The sequence below is a fragment of the Protopterus annectens genome, chromosome 10.part0 (assembly GCF_019279795.1).
Source record: "Protopterus annectens isolate FY-2018-M chromosome 10.part0, PAN1.0, whole genome shotgun sequence".
NCBI lineage: Eukaryota > Metazoa > Chordata > Ceratodontiformes > Protopteridae > Protopterus > Protopterus annectens.
Genome location: NC_056744.1, coordinates 1,656,532,784 through 1,656,551,834, shown reverse-complemented (window position 1 = coordinate 1,656,551,834; position 19,051 = coordinate 1,656,532,784). Strand labels below are relative to the sequence as shown.

Below are 19,051 nucleotides of genomic sequence, written 5' to 3'. Positions count from 1 at the left end.
CATTTACTCTGTTTACAGTGATATTTAAAGCACTTATACTCATTTCTCTGTCTTTTTTCTTCCATATTTTAATTTTGTTTACTTAGTCTGTGTCCTGTTTTTATGTAACTTGTTCTTTCCTGATACTTTATTGTTCATTTCTCAAACTTTCTGTGTTTAATTTTGTTTACTTAGTCTGTGTTCTATTTTTATGTAACTTTTTCTTTCCTGATACTTTATTGTTCATTTCTCGAACTTCCTGTGTTTAATTTTGTTTACTTAGTCTGTGTCCTGTTTTTATGTAACTTGTTCTTTCCTGATACTTTATTGTTCATTTCTCGAACTTTCTGTGTTTAATTTTGTTTACTTAGTCTGTGTCCTGTTTTTATGTAACTTGTTCTTTCCTGATGCTTTATTGTTCATTTCTCGAACTTTCTGTGTTTAATTTTGTTTACTTAGTCTGTGTCCTGTTCTTATGTAACTTGTTCTTTCCTGATACTTTATTGTTCATTTCTCGAACTTTCTGTGTTTAATTTTGTTTACTTAGTCTGTGTCCTGTTCTTATGTAACTTGTTCTTTCCTGATACTTTATTGTTCATTTCTCAAACTTTCTGTGTTTAATTTTGTTTACTTAGTCTGTGTCCTGTTTTTATGTAACTTGTTCTTTCCTGATACTTTATTGTTCATTTCTCGAACTTCCTGTGATACTTTGCAGAATTTGAACCCTAAACCCCTTCTCTTCTCTATTCTTTTCTTCTTCTCTTCTCTATTCTTTTTTCTTCTGTAACCTTGTCTGTCAGCTATGCAGATTTTTGCAGAATGTCCAGACTTTTGCGTCATATTTTCATTCTGTTCCTCATAAAAATAGTTTTTTTTTTTTTACACATAATTGGGATAATTTAAGGATTAAAAAAAATAACTAGTGATGATCATTTGAGTTTCAGACTTCACATCCTTCAGAAAATGTATAGTAACACAAGTAGTTTGATTCTAGCAACTTTCTAAGTTTATAAGAGCAGTATTTAAAATGTGTTCCTATTTTTTGGCCTTTCTCCCCCCATTTTTTGAGGCATTGTCTACATTTATTTGCTGTAATAGGTTAAGAGATATGTAACATATTACTGTGCTTTCTATTATATTTCATGTTTGTCCTGTTATCCCTTTGTTCTTGCAGTATTTATATTTTACATTACAAATCAACCATTTTCCTTTGAAGTCTTCTAGGCAGTATATATTATATTTATTATTTTTTACTTTTTTATATTTCTAATGTTCTCATTTGCAATGTCGTTATTCCTTTGTTTCATGTCTTCACCTAGCAACATTTCTTAAGATAGTACTTTGTGATCGGTTCATTATTTCAGATGCCGTATACCCAGTGTGTGATGTGTTAAAAGCGTATTTAAGCAAGCTTTGCCAAGAGCATTATTTCATCTCTTGCTGGGCTGTATCCAATTTCTGTAGGACTTTTTAAATATATATTATTCAAGGTATCTCTGAAAACATTCAGTTTATATGACATGCATGTTTAAATTATCAGTAACTATTTTATTGTGTTTGTTTTTTCATGTAAGAAATGAAATTTATGATATCACCTTCAGAAATATTTGAGCCAATGAAAGGCCACTATTGTCAAGTTATTAATCTTATCTCTAAGGATACTATGTTAGGGATCCTTCCATGTTAAATATTATGTGATTTATATTATTTAAATATTTCTAATACGTACAGCTGCCTCATCCTACTCCCTTTTGTCTGCTGTTTTACTACTAATTATTTCCATTCTCCAGTATCCCTCTAGTGTGACTCATTTACTATATAAACCTGTATTCTGTGGTCACTTAGTAATAATTTTCATAATACATTCTTTTTATGCTGCATTTTATGTGCCACTATCAACTTGTTTGTGAGTAGAAAGCCAACAATAACACAAATGTATGTGTAAAGACAGTGGAACAGACCAAGGCTCAGCGGGACCATAAACGCAAATTCAAACTAATTAAAATATCTAAGTTAGTTTAATGTATCAGTAATAAAACCGAGGTTGGCGTTGTTTGTGAGTAGTACAACTTCTTTATCAGTCTTCCTACGAAGTATAAACTGTCTGTAGATGTTTTGTATATTTCTGGCCATGACTTTTGTCTTTGCTTTTGACAAGTGTAGCAACTGGAGGCGAGGATTAAGGCTATGAGCTGTTAGTGAGATGCTTGCTGCAGTCAAGGGTTTGATTTTTTTTTTTTGGGGCCTCCATTTGCTTGCTGTGACTGAGCAGGTCAGTTAACCAGACCGCTCTGAGCAGTTGGAACATTGGGTTAGGCCCCTCAGTGCTCTCCTGGACTGTGTCTAGTAGTTGTTTATGTACCTAAGATTATAAAGACTTTTCTTTATGATTCTGTTGATAGAAAGAGGTTTAAAGGCCTGACCATTCCTCACTGCATACATTTCCATCTGTTTGATTCTAAAGTGCTTGCTGCAGTGAGGAAGGTGGTATTAACCTGAGCAGGACAGACTAGACCAGACTTCTCAACAACACTCCCCAACTCATCCAGTAGGATCCTAGGGTGTTTCCTGTCATACCGAGAGAGATAATCTATCCAACATTTTCATAGCTACCCTGGTGTGCATTGGTCTGTGCTTGGTAAATTCCAATGGGAGGTACCAATGCTACCTGAGCTGCTAACTGCTGTTAACCTGGAGGAGGAGGAGCTGTGCTCAGAGATGGGCTGTGGACCCAGAAAGCCTGCATGCTTGTGCTTTTCCTTTCTGTCATCATCCAGGGTTAATGACCATAAGTCAGGATGAGGGTGTAAAGTAACCAATAACCTGAGAGCTGCATCCTATGACTGGCCTCCTTGCTGCAGTACCCCAGGCCAGTACAACACCTGCAGTACTGCCACTACACCCATCTATTGGTCAATCACTGATTCCCCTCTATCCAGGATTAGGAACAGACCCCATGATATGTGCACTTCTTCACTTGGGATCTGTGCTTCCTCTCTCCTGCAGTGATCAAGCCCGTCTTTCCTAGGAGAGACTTCTGATGTAGAGCTAAAGATTTTCATCCCAGTCACGTCATACTCTGTGAACTACTGCACTATATACCATAGAGCATTCATTTGACACCAGGAGTACATTTTCTGCAAGCAACAGGTATGTAATCCTCTTGTTTCTAGATGATTTTTCTCCAAACCTCAGCTGCAAATTGATAGCCTAAGAAAATCATAAACAAATGGGGAAACAACGTACACCCTTTGCAGATTCTTATGCTAACCTTAAATATATGCAGCTTAATGAAAATGTGGCTTAAATGGTGAAAACAGTGAGACCTTTACAGTTTTAGTACATCTCACGTGGTATTCAAGGATAGTTGTTCATATGTCTTCTGCAGGCCTACTATATAAACTAGCAAACTCCCATGAGTTTTGCAGTGTTTGTGCAAAGACAGAATTGATCCACTCTTTTACATCCAGTGTGGTATCTACAGTTCCGTTTCTGAATCAGAGGGGCACCTGTTGGACACCATCTCCTTTCCTGTGTTCTTTCATAGCTTTTCTCAGTGAAGCTGAGGAGGGTCAACTGTCTGCAATAGAAGCATGCCCTCCTGCCCCCTTTTTTAAAATGGGCATTGCAGTCTAACTTTGCCAGTCAAGATGTACTGCCCTGTCTTCCACTTAATCCTGAAAAGGCATACTAACCACAGTACCTCCAAAATATGTATCCCCTTGAGCATTTGTAGAGGGGTCTCAGCCACATCCACATGCCACCTTGGAAGGGTTTAATTGCTATAGTAACCACATCTGTAGAAAAGACCCCTTCCACCTGATGATTTTTGCATTGCTTCCTCAAAAGAGGGCTTGTCACATGGTTTCAGAAGTTACTCAAAACATATCTTCTGCCTGACTTTTGACTGTTAATACTCTGGAGCATGCCCCGTGAGTATTAGTACACTGGAGCGTGCCCCATGAGCGTTAGTATTCTGGAACTTTTATCACCACATTGTATAAAAAAGGGAGACTAATGTGGCAATACTCTACTAAATCTCTCCCCCTGGAAAGTATATGTTATAGATGACTCCAGAGTTTGCTCAAATCATTAATTAAGCCAATTTCATGTGCGGCACTGTCAGGACAAAGGTCTTTGTACCCTTCATCTGGCTGTCTACTTGATTAACTTTTCACCTCTTCCAGCCCCTTTAATTTTCAAGTAGCCTTTTTTATGGGATGGAGTCAGTGATTGTACTGAATACTGTGAAGACCATATCTACCAGCTGGCTTCTCTTCCTCTTCCTTTTCACCCAGATATAAACTTGGATGAGATTGGTCTGCCGGGTCTATATTAGAACACCGAAGATGCATTCTTTTGAATACATCTTGGTCGAACTGAAAAGGCTGAAAACAGAACATATCGCAGTGGCTGTTAAGCAAATGCTTTCCCCTGGAAAATAATTTGCTTGGCCACTTCGGTACTTTGCCGTTTTCGGCACTGTAGTACAGTCACGGAGTTGGTATATTTAAGTAGGGGGGTGTGGGGGGCAAAGCCCCCCACTTAATGTAATGTTTGTACTTGGTTTTTTTTTTTTGTTGGAACAGCTGTCACTTCGACATTGTAAGCTTTCGCTTACATAGGGTCGATTAAACACCGTTTGCTTTTTTAAGCGTTCGGTGATTTAATATAGACCCGGTCAGCCAGGGTTTATTACTTGTAAACCGTTGCTGACTAGTTATCCTTTCTCTTAAGATATGTCCATGAGCTTTTCCACCACCACAGTACCGCTGACTGATATGTAATTCAGTGGGATGTTTCAGGACTTTTAGCCGTTAGGTTGTGGAAACACTGATTTTATTCCACTTTTTTTAACTATTATTTCTTTCAGGGATCTGCTGAAAATAATAATGGTGTTATTCATCATAACCACAACTAGATATTTTTAAAAATTTAGTTGGTAGCATGCCAGGCCATGAGCTGTGATAAGCAACACCTTGCTATAAAACCTATTGTAAGCTTCAGACTTTTGGGAAAGCAGTCCTTAACTCGTTTATTAGACTTGTTCATTTCTTATTTAATTTTTTTTGTTTATATTCTGATTACCATTTTCTTGTTTCCAGAAGAGACATGGGGAGGAACATTTCACAGTTATAGTACAGCCATGACACAATATAAATGAAACAATAAAGTAGTGAAATGTAGCCACATAAAGGTTCATAGGAGGTTACTAGACTAGTGGCCCTAGAGCCCGTATAAGGCTAGCTATGTTAATCCCGAGTTGCCTCAGTTGTCCTTAGTTAGATGGACATAATTTGCTGAGCAAGTCTATGATAAACACAGACTACCCCTGTCCATGAGGGACATGAGTGCCACCCCCAGGGTGAATTTATGGTCTCCCTTACATTTGTCCAGGTTGCACTTGAAAAGGGTTAGTGATGAGCTCTGCTTCATGTGAATTGGAAGTTTATTCCAGAGGAGTGGCAATCTCTAGGAGATCTATCTGTCTCTCCAACATGTTCTGTTAATGTCACAGGCTAGGTTAAGATCCCTAGAGTGAGTGGCTCTTGTGCCATTTGACTTGTGGATGTGCAGCATATCCATCAGGCCAGGGTTAGAGACTGTCCTGTAGGCCAGGCACAAGTTGCCTGTCAGCAGCCTATATGATACAGAATACAGTGATGGGGCTTTCAGTCTATCAGTGTAAGTCGTGGTTTGAAAGCCCTGTATTTTCTTGATGAGAAACCTCTGTGGTCTCTCTAGCAGGTGTCTGGTGAGGTACATGCAGAATGGAGCATTGTACTCTGTTAATGGTCTGATGATGGTCAGGTGCAGTGGAAGTATAACATCCTTAGACCTGGATGCGATGCCCTTACTTATGAGATGTATAAGCAGAAGGCTTTCATTACCTCTGTGGAAACTTGGTGTCAAAGTTCAGATTGCTATCTACCTGTGTTCCCAGCTCTTGCACCAATGGGTTTGAACTTAGGGGATGCTATCAATGTTGTAATTAGCAGGGAATTCTGCTTTGTCAAAGGAGATAATAGTAAATGTTTTTGCATTTTAGTTTTGGACTATGGCTTTGGCACCAGTCATTTGTCTGTGTTAGCCCCTCATGTAATATGTCATCACTGTTGGGGGACTCGGTTGATTGCACCCAATTTACAATCATCAGCAGACTTGGTAAGCCAAAGGCCATCTACTTTAGCCTGGATTTCTGAGAAATAGATTCCAAACAGTAAAGGGCCCAGCACAGATCCTTCTGATATTCTACTGGTGAGTGGGCTACTGGTAGAGGTGGAGGCAACAACTTTGACAGTTTGTGTTCTGTCTGTGAGCCAATCGGATACCCATCTAGTGATGTATAGGTTAATCCCTAGCTGGGAGAGTTTCTCACTTATACCTGAGTGGGGGATTGTGTCAAAAGCCTTGGCTGGGTCGAGATGGGCAGTATGCACGGTCATACCATTATCTAGGGCTTTGGTGATTTAAGACATCTACTAGGTTTAATAAGCACTATCTACTGTTAACTGAGCCAAACTGAGTTGTGTCTAGAGTTTGAAGGTCACCCATGCCCTTGTTGATAAGGTCTGTGATGATTCTTACTATGGCCTTGCAGATGAGACTGGTTAGACTTGTGGGTCTATAGTTCCCAAGGTTGGTTGATGGTCCCCCTTTGTGCAAGGGGATTACTGTTGCTGTTCTCCACTCTGCTGGAACAAAACCAGTTCTCAGGCTATAGTTAAAGAGAATGCCAAGTGAGTCCACTAGGTCCTGTTTTTAGATTGCTTAATAAGCAACCTGGGATGTTATCTGATCCTGTTGAGGCTGTGTTTTTGGCCTTGAATAGAGCAGAGATGGCCTGATCTCTAGAAATAGGCAGAGGACTGGTGTCATGTATGCTTTGGGGTATGGCTGGTGGGGACAGGGGGTTGAAGTTTGCATAATATCTCTCAGCTAGGAGGTTGGCAATTTCCTCCATTATAGTACGAGTGGTACCATCTACTACCTGTTAGATTTCAGACATAGTTAAATAATGCTTTATGATTATCCTTAGCTTGGAATGCTATTTTAGCTTTGTAATGAGTTTTACAGGACTTTACAAGGTTTCTGATTTGCTTATTGAAGCTGTGACAGAAATTCTTCCTCTGCTGATTCAGTCCCCTCTTGTTCTTAAACATCAGTTTTTTTCCTTTTGTTATATTACATGTTTATACTTGAGTTCCACCAGGTTGGTGTGTTTTTTCTGGAGGACCTGGTTTTAAGCCTTGTCAGGTACAGTGGAGTTTATACAGTTGCTTAAGTGTTTGTACAGGGCATTTATGTACACCTCTGCATAGGAGTCATTATTGTCTGTGATTGGGGGTGTATAAAACGTTTTATACTATTGCTTAGCAGGCTGTAGTTTGCTTTAGAAAAGTTTTTTATTATTTTATTTGCTACTGTGGTGGTGACAGGTTCAATAGTTACTTCAAACGAGACTGATTTATGGTCTGACCTTAACAGGGTGGGCATCACACAAGGGGAGTGCAGTGACCTTCTATGTTGGTGAGTACTGTGTCTAGGGCATTTGAGCCCCTTGTGGCAGTGTAGACTATCCGTTCCACAGCATATGTATTGACAAAGTCCAGGAACCTCTGGGCGAGCATGTTTGTGCTCCTGTATGTCACCCAGTCAATGGAAGGATAGTTGAAATCTCCCATGACTAAGGTGTTGGGGTGTATGGCGAGTGACTCTAGTAAGTCCAGGTAGATGGTGTACTTTTCTTGGTTCATGGTGGGAGACCTATAGCTAGCAATGATGTGGTATGGTATTTTGCCTATAGTTAATTGAATATGGAGTAAATCAAGAGAGTCGTACTGTTTGACCAGTCTCGAGGTGTACTTGGGTTTAAAGAGGATAGATACACCTCCACGCTCATTTTGAGGTCTGAACATGTGGAAGGCATTGTAGCCTTGCATGGCCGGGATGTTCTCTGTAGCCTTGAACCATATCTCAGTGATTCCACAGATGTCAGCATCTGCCAAGGTGAGGAGTGCTTCCAGGGAGTGCAGTTACGTGTTTAGACTCCTAGCACTAAGCAGAGGAACCTTGAATTTGTCTCAAGTAGATTTTGTTCTATCAAAAATGTTGTTGTTTTGACATTGCCTAAAAAAGGCTCTATGGGGGAGGCAAGCATCTTTGCCAGTATCCAAAAACCTAGTGGGGACAGGTGCAGACCATCTCTGGCAAAGTATTGTAGCCTGTCAACCATGTCTTCCCAGGCTGACAGATACTGGATCCCCCTGGACTGTCACCACAAGCTAAGCCAATTGTTGAATCAATCATTTTTTCTTTATATTGTGAAAAAAGAAAGAAGAATGGCAGGGAGCTGGTGTGATACCCTTCATCAGATGAGATCTGATGAAGGGTATCTTTGCTGTTTGGTGGGACTTTGTCATAGCACAGAACTTCTGGTTTTGGACTTTCTTTATATTGTGGCATCATCCTGGGTGAGGGTAGAATGCTGCTTAGGGCTAGGGTCATATCTGCCTGGGACACATAGATTGAGAGTTCAGTCATGCTTCTCTTCATGTAGTCCAGAGAGGTACATCTTATGTCATTCACCCCAACATGAACTATGACAGAGTCATAAAAGTACTTGCTGATGAGTGACTTGAGTGCATGTGTGATTTGATGGGTTTGGAGTCGTCATTGACCAAGAATTAGATTTTGAGGTGTTTTGCCTTAGGGGCTTATTTGCTGAGGCAGTGGTGTATGTGTTATTATGTGTAGTGGTTTCTGTTCACATAGCAGTGTGTGCAAGTGGTTTATGTTTGGGAGGTCTCTGATCTTTTGGTAGGCTTCTAGTGAGTACCTCCGTGCATGTGAGTTAATGTTCTGTAACCTCATTTTGTGTGAGAGTTGAAGCATGTGTGCTGACAACCTGTTTGATGTCCAGTTTGTTGTTACATGAGAGAATTTATTCCAATGTCATAGTGTAATTACATCTGTCACGTAGGGTATTTGCTTTAGGAGTAAGTGGTTGTCAGTATAGATATTGTGTCTGGATGCCCATGTTAGTCAGACTGGCTGGTGAAATGATGGGAAACTGCCTGTTCAGGTTTTTACTGTATATACTGTTAGGGAAGGAAGTGGGTTAGTTTGACCAGTTTTTTGTGCTAGAACTAACAAAGGTGCTTGTTCTGTTGAAGACTATGGATGATAAGTGTTGCAATGCTGCTCAGTGCAGTAGGGGAGCTTGGGAGAGTTCCACTGAGAGATGACTTGGGAAAAATTGAGTTTTAAGGTGTTTGCATCTATACAGGGCACCGAAAACTCCTGTCACACAGTGCACTGCAATGCACAAACGGGAAGCTTAAATACAGGCAAAATTAAGACACTTTTAAGCTAATCTACCAATAGGAAAGCACACAATGAACCTTCTTCCAGCAATCCCCAGCTCAGACAAGGCTGGATCCACATTCTTCTGCCACAAGGCTGCACGTGAGCCCGTCTTAATGTAAGATGGCTGGTTTATTGCTCGTGTATAAATAACAGGCTAGATTCAGCACGTCTGGATCTTTTCTATGCTATCTAGATCTCAAGTGCAGCCTCAGGAAAAGTTGGGACTCCCTGCTCCCAATCTTCCAAGACTTGGAAAAAGGTTATTGCCATGGAATTCCTAAATTTCCTGATGTTTGTGATCTCTTCCATTCTGATAGTTGTGCTGATAAACCTTCATATTATAAGTTGCCATGTTTTTAAAGGGTATTTAAGAACAGTGCAGCAAGTTCTTAGAGTGCCTAATTTCGGTCCTGCCTTTTGTCTCAAAAGATTTTTAATGGTGGATAACTCAAGTGAGTAGGAATATGTTCCTGCCTTTCAGAATGCCTGAAAAAAAACAGAATGAGAGAGATGTGATGGAGCTCAGATCATATATTCATATACTCTTAAAGAGAAAGTATCTTGCGTAAAGATTTTTTTCCCTTGCAATGAGGCATATATGCAAATCAACTTTTATTGGATTCCATGATTGGCTACAAAAATGTTACCATTTTTTGTGAAGAATGCAGTTTGTGACTGACCTATAGAAAGCATTTCTACCTTGAGGGTCACTGGCCATCCCTCATTTAGTGACTACTTGTGTTATCCCAGATGATGTCAGCCTTGAGTTTTCTAAGTGTCTACACCATTCAGAAAAAAAAAAAACATTTTATTTTATTCGTGCTGCAGGTCCCTCATTTTTGTCCTTGTAAGAACATTTTAACTATTTAAGCATGATCCCCAGCTGTATGTCAAACCAAATACCTTTTTATTCAGGGCTTCAGTTGCCCCAGTATCAGCTCCTTCACCTACACATCCATTTATTGTGCACAGGCCTTTCTCAGCTTTGTCCACTCCATATCCCAGGATCAAATAGTTACTCTCAATATTACAGATTAGAACCTCCTGTGTATGTATGCATTTTGTAATGTTTTATTCTATATAACACCCTGTATAATTATATCATGAAAAGCAGAAAACCGTTAACCTCAGCATATTGAAAAAAAGACAAATGCATAAAACACTAATTATTAAAAGTACTAAATCATTCTCTCTATCACTAAATGTGTTATCTGTAACCCTCAGCTACAAAACTGAACTAATTTTTCATCTTGTTATTGTTACTGTTGTGGAAAATGTTTTTAGTGACATAATGTGTGTGGTTGGGATAAGGGTTAGCATGCATGAGTAAAGTTGGGTAGGGGGTCAAAGCTCATGTGTCCTACCCCTGATCCTAACCCTAACTCCATCTTAGCCAATCTCCAACCCTAATATTATGCTACTAAAAACTTTCCATGACAGTAACACTACATAAAAGGACGCAAAATGGACACACCACCAGACCTGCACAACACTTCTATCCCTTTATCAAACCATTTCTCTAACACTAACTCTCAAACACATGGAGGGGAACCGGTACAAACAACATACCCCCAGAGGAACCAACACTGGAGAGGTTCATTCCACTGGAATGGCAGGAGGAGGGGAAGAAGCAACTACAGATGATAGAAGATGTACCACAGTATAAAATAGTCCCAAATAAGATTGGTGATTGTACAATTTTTAACTATAGTTCTGTAGAGGTTACTATTGTGTGGGCTGATTTGTTTGACAAAGGGCTGACCTTTGTGCCAGCAAGAGCTGGGACTATTGATGAAGCAAGTTGAAACAGTTAGAAAATTGAACTTGGGAATATTTTTTCATGGTGACAATGTATATATTTTTTCATGGCAACAGTGCAGTGCATGACACAAATGCATGTAAAAGCCCTAGTGTCTTTAACCCACCGTTATACCCTTTAATAAGCATTTATGGAAAAATATGTGAATATGACATCAGGAAGTTTATAGAAGAAAATAGGGGCAATTTGACTATGCAAGAAGAGAAATTGTTAACAGAGATCAAGGGTCTCACACAGGTCAGGATTATGAAACCTGACAAAGGTGGGGGACTTGTGGTGATGGACTCAAATGAATATGTCAACAAGATGTTAACTGTTACACATATGAAGAAGTTTCATGTAACAAAATTAATATTGCCTATCATAGGATTGACTTACAGCTGGAAGACTTGTTGTTAAACAATCAAATTACTTTGAGTGACCTGGACTTTCTCAAGGTGTCCCACCCAAGAGCCCCCACCATATTTGGTATACTGAAGACCCATAAATGCATAAACGATCCTCCATTGAGGCAGTTTGTTGATGCAAAAGCCTCTAAGATGCTCCTTTTAGCAAAATTTGTGGAAAAGAACATTAAAGGGCTGTTGTCAGAATGTAGTTATATATTTAGAGACTCATGGGACTTTTTGTCCAAGGTTTCTAATGAAATGTACTCTGAGGAACTGCTATTTGTAACCATAGATGTCTGTGATCTATATTCAGTAATACCCCATGAGGAGGGGCTAGAAATGTTTCAAGAATTTCTGTGCAAACATCCAAGGCTTGATAATGGGAAAGTTTCTACTACTTTGGCAATTATGGACATGATATTGGGAAATAACTATAGAATTTTTAATTGTTTCACCAGTTAAAAGGGGTAGCAATGGGGGCAGTTGGTGCCCCTACATTTGCCAATATTGTATTGGCCAACTGGGCGAGTGAACAGATCTTTAACTCAGAGTTTAGCAGTTGTTGGACATTTTATGGCCGCTTCCTGGATGACAGTAATTTTTTGGGTAGCAGGTAGAGAAAGGTTGAATGAATTTTTCAAATTTCTTAATTCAAGCACTACTTTCCTTCAATTTACTATGGAGGTAGATGCAGATACACTGCATTATCTTGACGTTTTGATTGTTAAAAAAAGGGTGGAGAAGAGATTTGAATCTAATCTCTTTAGGAAACCCACCTATTTAAATGCCCTATTGCACTACAAAGGTTTTCACCCAGTTCATCAAAAGAAATCACTAGTGAAGGGGCAAATGGTAAGGCTAGCCCGTATGGTTAGTGAGGATGTAGTCTTTGTGGAACATTGTACAGTTTGACAGAAATGTTGCTGAATAGGGGTTACCCCCGATGGTTCCTCGACAGTATTATCAATGAGGTTACCAGGAAAAGACAGGAAGGAACATATGCCTCCTGCTAGGAACAAATCCAGGAGGGGACTGTCTGATGGGGGTGGTGGGGGGAGGGCAACAGACATGAAAGTATTAATTTTCACTGTGCATTGATTCTACCTTATAACATACATTTTGATGGCATAAGGAACATTATTAACCACAATTGGGCTATTTTTAGAGCTGATGTACCTTGAAAATATTGGGCACCAATCAAATGTGGTTTACAAAAAGGATTTCTGCTTTAAATCCATGCTTGAGAGATGTAGGAAGGGTGTGGCCACTGTAACCTGTGTAGATATATCAAGGAAGGTGAGGAAGTGTCTATACCTAGGTAGTGGAGCATGTATTTTAGACATAGACTGAACTGTCACAGTACTAATGTCGTGTATATAGCTTTGTGCCAACAATGTACCTCATTTTATATAGGTAAAACCAAGAGCAAGTTTAAAACAAGGATTTACCAACATCAATATGATATTCACAAGCTGGATGACAAAAATGCATTAGCCAAACATATTATCAGGTTTCCCAAGCATTCTTTCAAGTATTCTTGTATAGAAAAAGTTTTGACCAGAGGGGAGGGTCACATGAAATTTTACTTTAATATAAAGAACTGATTTGGCAGCTAAGGAGTAATGTCACTGTACCCCCTGGTTTAAATGAATCCATTACTATAAATAGTCTTTTAAAATTAAAAGCTGAATTTGTTTATTCCTGAGGGCTTGTACATATGGGGGTATTTGTAAGTAGGAATTTTGATGCTAGATTTCAAAAACAGGCAAGGTGTTTGTGTTTATATGTGTATAACTTTATATTAGATGTATGTATTGTTTTAAGGATTAATTGAGGGGGGTGGAATTTTTAGTCGTGACTTAATTGCTGTACTTAAGCTTAATTGTGATTTTAAACTGTGTTCTGAAGAAGTTTGACATTGTTCTTAAGAAAGCACTCAACATTTGGATTAAACTGTTGCTTGGTGACGTTTTTCGCTTCATTTTTTTGTTTTTCTAACTCTCAAACACATTATTCCTGCACACTCCTACTTAACTATACCCTATAAAACTTTTAATTCAGCATCATTAAATTCTCACAAATGTGCATTCAGTTATTTGCACATGCTATATTTTGAGTACTCATGCATTCTGTATCTTGAATTGTAGTACGTACATGTACTTACACATACATGCGCGAGTGTGTGTGTGTGTGTGTGTGTGTGTGTGTGTGTGTGTGTGTGTGTGTGTGTGTGTGCGTGTGTGTGTGTGTGTGTGTGTGTGTGTGTGTGTGTGTGTGTGTGTACATACAGTAAAAGTAGGGCATACACAAACTCATTTTTATTTAATAATCACAAACTAAAATAACTTGCTTGGCTTTTACTAAACACCTTTGGAATAGTTCAGTGGTCCATGCAGACCATAAAATTTAAGTGATGGGCTTATTTCCAAGTCCCCATTCCAGACTGTGGTATTCACAATGTGTGCTGCCATATTCTAGACCTTCCTCCAAGACCTCATTCTCTTCATCAGGGATCAACCACTGTATAGTTTTGTCCTGATAGTAGGTGTTTTTCCTAGGTTTCTCTGTCAGTTCCAGAAGTCTCTAGACCTTTCTCCTAGGCCTATCTCCATTAAAAATGAGTCACAGTCCACAAGGATGCTCCAATGAGTAGCCTTGAATGGACCCCTCTCCCTCAGTCCCTGCTTCCAGGACTTCCTTCAACATGAAAACACTATTCCTCCCATGAGTAACTAACTTCATGAGTTTACCCTTCCAGACACCTGTATTTTGTACTGGGGAAAAACCTCTGATTAACTGCTAAGTAACCCATGAGAACCAGTGGAAAAAAATTCCCATGTACTGCAGTTTTAAAGAAACACAAATTAACAAGTCCATGTTTTATTTCTATGACACACAAAATCAGAACATTAAATACTTTTTACAGTTACTGTAGGTTCCCTGGCTACAAAATGTTACACTACATACATGTATGATAAACAGCTATGAAAAATAATAAACTACCCAGAATGCTGTGCTTCCAGTTACAGGAGACTTTACTTTAGAGAGCTGGTGCAGATTAAACCTTAATTACTCATTGTTTGTGGTAAAGTCATACTTTTAAATACATAGTACTGACTAAGACATCACTAGATACATATACATTCCTACACTGTGGTACTTTTGCCTTTGTCTTAACCATGAAAATAAAATACTCCATGCCTCTTCACAGTGAATATATTGCCATCAAGAAGCAGTGAATTTTCATGGTGATTGCTAGATAAATTAAAAGCACTAGCTTGTAGAACTGTATCTTTGTTGAGTAATATATTGTCTGATCTTGCATAATAAATAAGAGACTGTGCAAAGGGCTTTGTTGTGAAAATGTAAACATTGTGCTATATTTCCAGAATCTTAGAGCAGTAATGTTTGGTCACACTACCTTCCATTCTTGAAAAAGAATCTGTTCTGACTAAAATGGTATGTATCTTGGGTGGCTGTAGTTCCGGTGTTACGCCATATAATGTCAGAAAGAGTTTAAAGAGCATTTCTTGTGCGGCCCCCAGCACTTGGACACCAACGCAAGACATCCCAAACAGTTTGTAATAGTTGCAGTCTGACGGGCTCATACTGCTGGCACAGTATCCCCACTAATAAAATATATGTCTTTGTGTACAGTGAAATGCCTGCCATTGCCATGTTGAATTAGTTGCCAATGGCCATTTGACTGAGAAGAAAGAATAATAGAAATCAGATTAGTCAAAGGAAAGTAAATTGGAAGCAACACTGACCAAAGTGGGAAGCATATGTCTGAAAATTGTTTAAAATAATAAATATGGAAAATTAGAGGTGAAGCAGGTGGCAGCAGCAAGAGAGGCCTGGATAAGGAGAGGGACAGTGAAGATGAGGTCCATATGGTGGTCTTACAGCAGTGAAAAGGCAGCAGTTACATTTCTGCTTTAAGCTGGCTGATGAAAAGATATAGTTGACCAAATTAAACATAATTATTCATAGAGGCCAAGTGTTTACCTTTTTTGAGAAATGAGTCAGAATTGCTTAGACTTGCTTATCAGTGCTGCTAATAATATTAGAGCAAAATATTTTTACTGAAAGAAAAATTCCTGAACAATTCACAGTAGTTGTTGTGGTAAAAATGTCTGATATGTGTATTTCATTGTAGTAAAATACTAATAAATAATATATTTTTTTTTTAGGTATTGGAAACACAGAGAAAAGTATGAGCCGCGACCAGCAGTCATTGCTTGGGGCACCCAAGTTAAAACACCAGAAAGAGAACCCAGAAAAATGCGCTAAGCCTGTGAAGGCCTACAAAAAGTTTCCTCTCACTCCTACACCTCAGCTTAACTCAGGAAATAACTGCAAGACTTCTGAATGTGGCACAAGTGAGAAATCTCACACTGAAAAGAAACTGTGTAAATATGTTGAAAGTAGTAAAGGATTCGCATCTTTCAATAAGCTTAGAGTGAATCATGCATTTTACACAAAAGAGAAACCATATAAATGTGCTGAATGTGGCAAATGCTTTATACGTCTCAGTAGTCTTCAGCTTCACCACGCTGTCCATACGGGAGAGAAGCCATATAAATGCACTGAATGTGGTAAATGCTTTGCTCAAAAGGCACAGCTAAAATACCATCAAAATTCCCACACAGTGAATGAACCATATAAATGTACTGTGTGCAGTAAGTGCTTCACATGTCTTAGCAACCTTCGGCAACATTATGCCATTCACACGGGAGAAAAACCATATAAATGTAATGAATGCAATAAATGTTTTCCACGGCTCAGTAACCTTCGGCAGCATCATGTTATTCACACTGGTGAAAAACCATATAAATGTTCTGAATGTGGTAAGTGCTTTACACAAAAAGGAGGCCTAAAACACCATCAAAACTCTCACACGGGGAATAAACCGTACAAGTGTGGTGACTGCAGTAAGAGCTTCACTTGTCTTAGCAACCTTCGACAGCATATTGTAATTCATACAGGTGAAAAACCTTTTAAGTGTGCTGAATGCAATAAAAGTTTCCCACGTCTCAGTAATCTTCGACAGCATCGTGCTGTTCACACTGGCGAAAAACCATATAAATGTACTGAATGTGGTAAGGGGTTTACACAAAAGGGACACCTAAAAAATCATCAGTGGTCTCACACTGGGAATAAACCATACGAATGCCCTGAATGTAGTAAGTGCTTTACTAGAAAGGAACACCTGAAAGACCATCAGAGGTATCACACAGGGTATAAACCATATAAGTGTGCTGAATGTAGTAAGTGCTTTACTCAGAAGGGACATCTAAAAGACCACCAGAACTCTCATACTGGAAATAAACCATATAAATGTTCGGAATGCAGTAAGTGTTTTGCACGTCCTGGTAGACTTCGACAGCATCAGACCATTCACACTGGAGAGAGAGCACTCCTAAGAAGAGCAAGGTTGGCAAACACCAAAGAATGAAATAGTATGGCACTCATAAACTTTGTCTGTGTTCAGATTTTGAGAATGAAGTCCATTTCTGTCTCACCATTTAAAACCTTGTACAATTGAAGGAGTTAAAAAAGAGAGAGAATCCATAAAAATATGCTGAATGCGCTAAGTGTTTCTTATGTCACCTGAATCTTTAGCTCTGTCACACTCATTAACTATGGGTATATAGAGTTAAATGCTAATAAAGTCGATTCAGGAAAATGCACGTTTAGTTGACTTTCTACAGAATTCAGTTTTATTAAACACCTAATGGAGGCTGGTCACACATCCCACGTGTCTCGGTGTTCTTTACTCGCCATTCCAATTTTGCATGATTTTCGAGTATAGAAATATTTTTGCATAAGTAAAGGAATACATTTACTTTTAAGAATTTAAAGAATTTATCTTTGGTGGCATTGATGTGTAATTCATAATGGAAATAATGGTCCAACTGCAGTCGTAAGGTATCCTCTGTCTTCATGGTAGCTTTGAATTCAGAAATTAAATGAGTTCCTTATTGTGAATAGAAAAGCCTGCAAGTCTAATGTGCCACATTGTATATTTCTGCATGTCACTAAAGAATAGCCTTGGAAGTATTGAATGTATACTTTACTTGATAAGGAAAATTACAAAATAGCACTTGGATACACACAAAAAAAATAAATAAAAAATAGAAAATAAGTAAATATCATGAACCTAGAAAGAACTTTCCATGTGTTCTCACCATGTGCCACTTTAAGAGTATATAATTCTTCAGAGGCTATAGTTGTGTATGCTGCCAAACTGGGGAACAAACCCAGAGGCTGTGAATCTGTTGAATTGTGAAATTCATTAGCAAAAGGCAGAATAGCTTGTGGCAAAGGAAACAATGAAACAAGGGACACAGTTTTAAGATAAACTGACCTGACCTTATCAAGTGCTGGGAATGTGTACAGAACAAATTATTAGACAGAATTAAGGGAATTAACTATGAAAATGCATATGTGCAAGTTAAATGACAGCAAAATAAAAGGTAGAAATGAGAAATAGTATGTGTTGCAAAAGTAATTAGATGAGGAAAAATGAGGCATGAGATGCAAAGAAAAGAACTATGCCATGGAAATTCAGACCTCATGCACTCTATATGGCTGTAAAAAGAGATGATTGAATGAAATTTGAAAATGTATTTGGGCACTGTAAAAAGATTTGGCTATAAATGTGAGAATTAAGCAAAAAGAATTTACTCTAGACAGGGGAGTAGAGAGCAATATTCTTTTGAACCATTGAGTTTCAAAAGTATCAAACAAACAGTGAAGTTTATGTATAGTGGTAATGCATTCTGGAAACCATTTTTTTCTACCAAGTCAAAAGCCACTGACTTATAAATATATAAAAAAAGAAATACAAGATAATTTTTTAAATCATAGCATCTAATGAAGTAAGTACTCCGGTTTGGTTGCCTTCTCCAGAAACAGGCATACTGAAATAAATTCATAGTGTAAAATCAAACAATGCATGTTTACTAAAGCAGTCGCACAGTTACAGACACATCTCAGAAACTGTGCAGAAGAATAATTGTGGGGTACTGCATAACTGAGCTAATTTAGTTACAGACTTAGGAAGTTCATTAAGAGGTTCATATACAAATAAAAGAAAGAGTCCATCATCTCTCTCTGCTCTTCCCTCATTAGGCCATTCATCAAGTATAATGCCCCATTTGGCATGTACCTCACTAGACACATGCAACAGCTGGAAAGGCCACAAAAGTACCCCACAAAGAGGATCCTAGGCCTTAAATGCATGTCCTACATGGACAGACTCAAAAATCTCCAGCTATTCTCTGTCTCATACCATCTACTAAGAGGCGATATCTGCTTGATTTACAAAGCCATGTCTGACCCAGCTCTGTTAGAAATGCTACATCTAAAGAAATCCAAATCCCTCTGCACCACATGTTCTGGATACCTCAACCTCATTACCACAATCAACAGTACATGCTGGAGGGACAAATTCATAACCCAGAGACTGCCCATGCTCTGAATAGACTTC

The 19,051-nt window shown here is 38.7% G+C and overlaps 1 protein-coding gene across 1 annotated transcript in view; it reads left to right on the top strand.

Annotated features, from left to right (window-relative positions):
• Positions 1–17,709, top strand: part of LOC122814379 (zinc finger protein 845-like) — a 281,439-nt gene extending 263,730 nt beyond the window's left edge. The window contains exon 14 of the mRNA XM_044086963.1: positions 15,750–17,709. Coding sequence (XP_043942898.1) covers positions 15,750–17,014 — 1,265 coding nt within the window. The 3' untranslated portion in view covers positions 17,015–17,709. The remainder of the gene's footprint in view (positions 1–15,749) is intronic.
• The last annotated feature ends 1,342 nt before the right edge of the window (positions 17,710–19,051 follow it).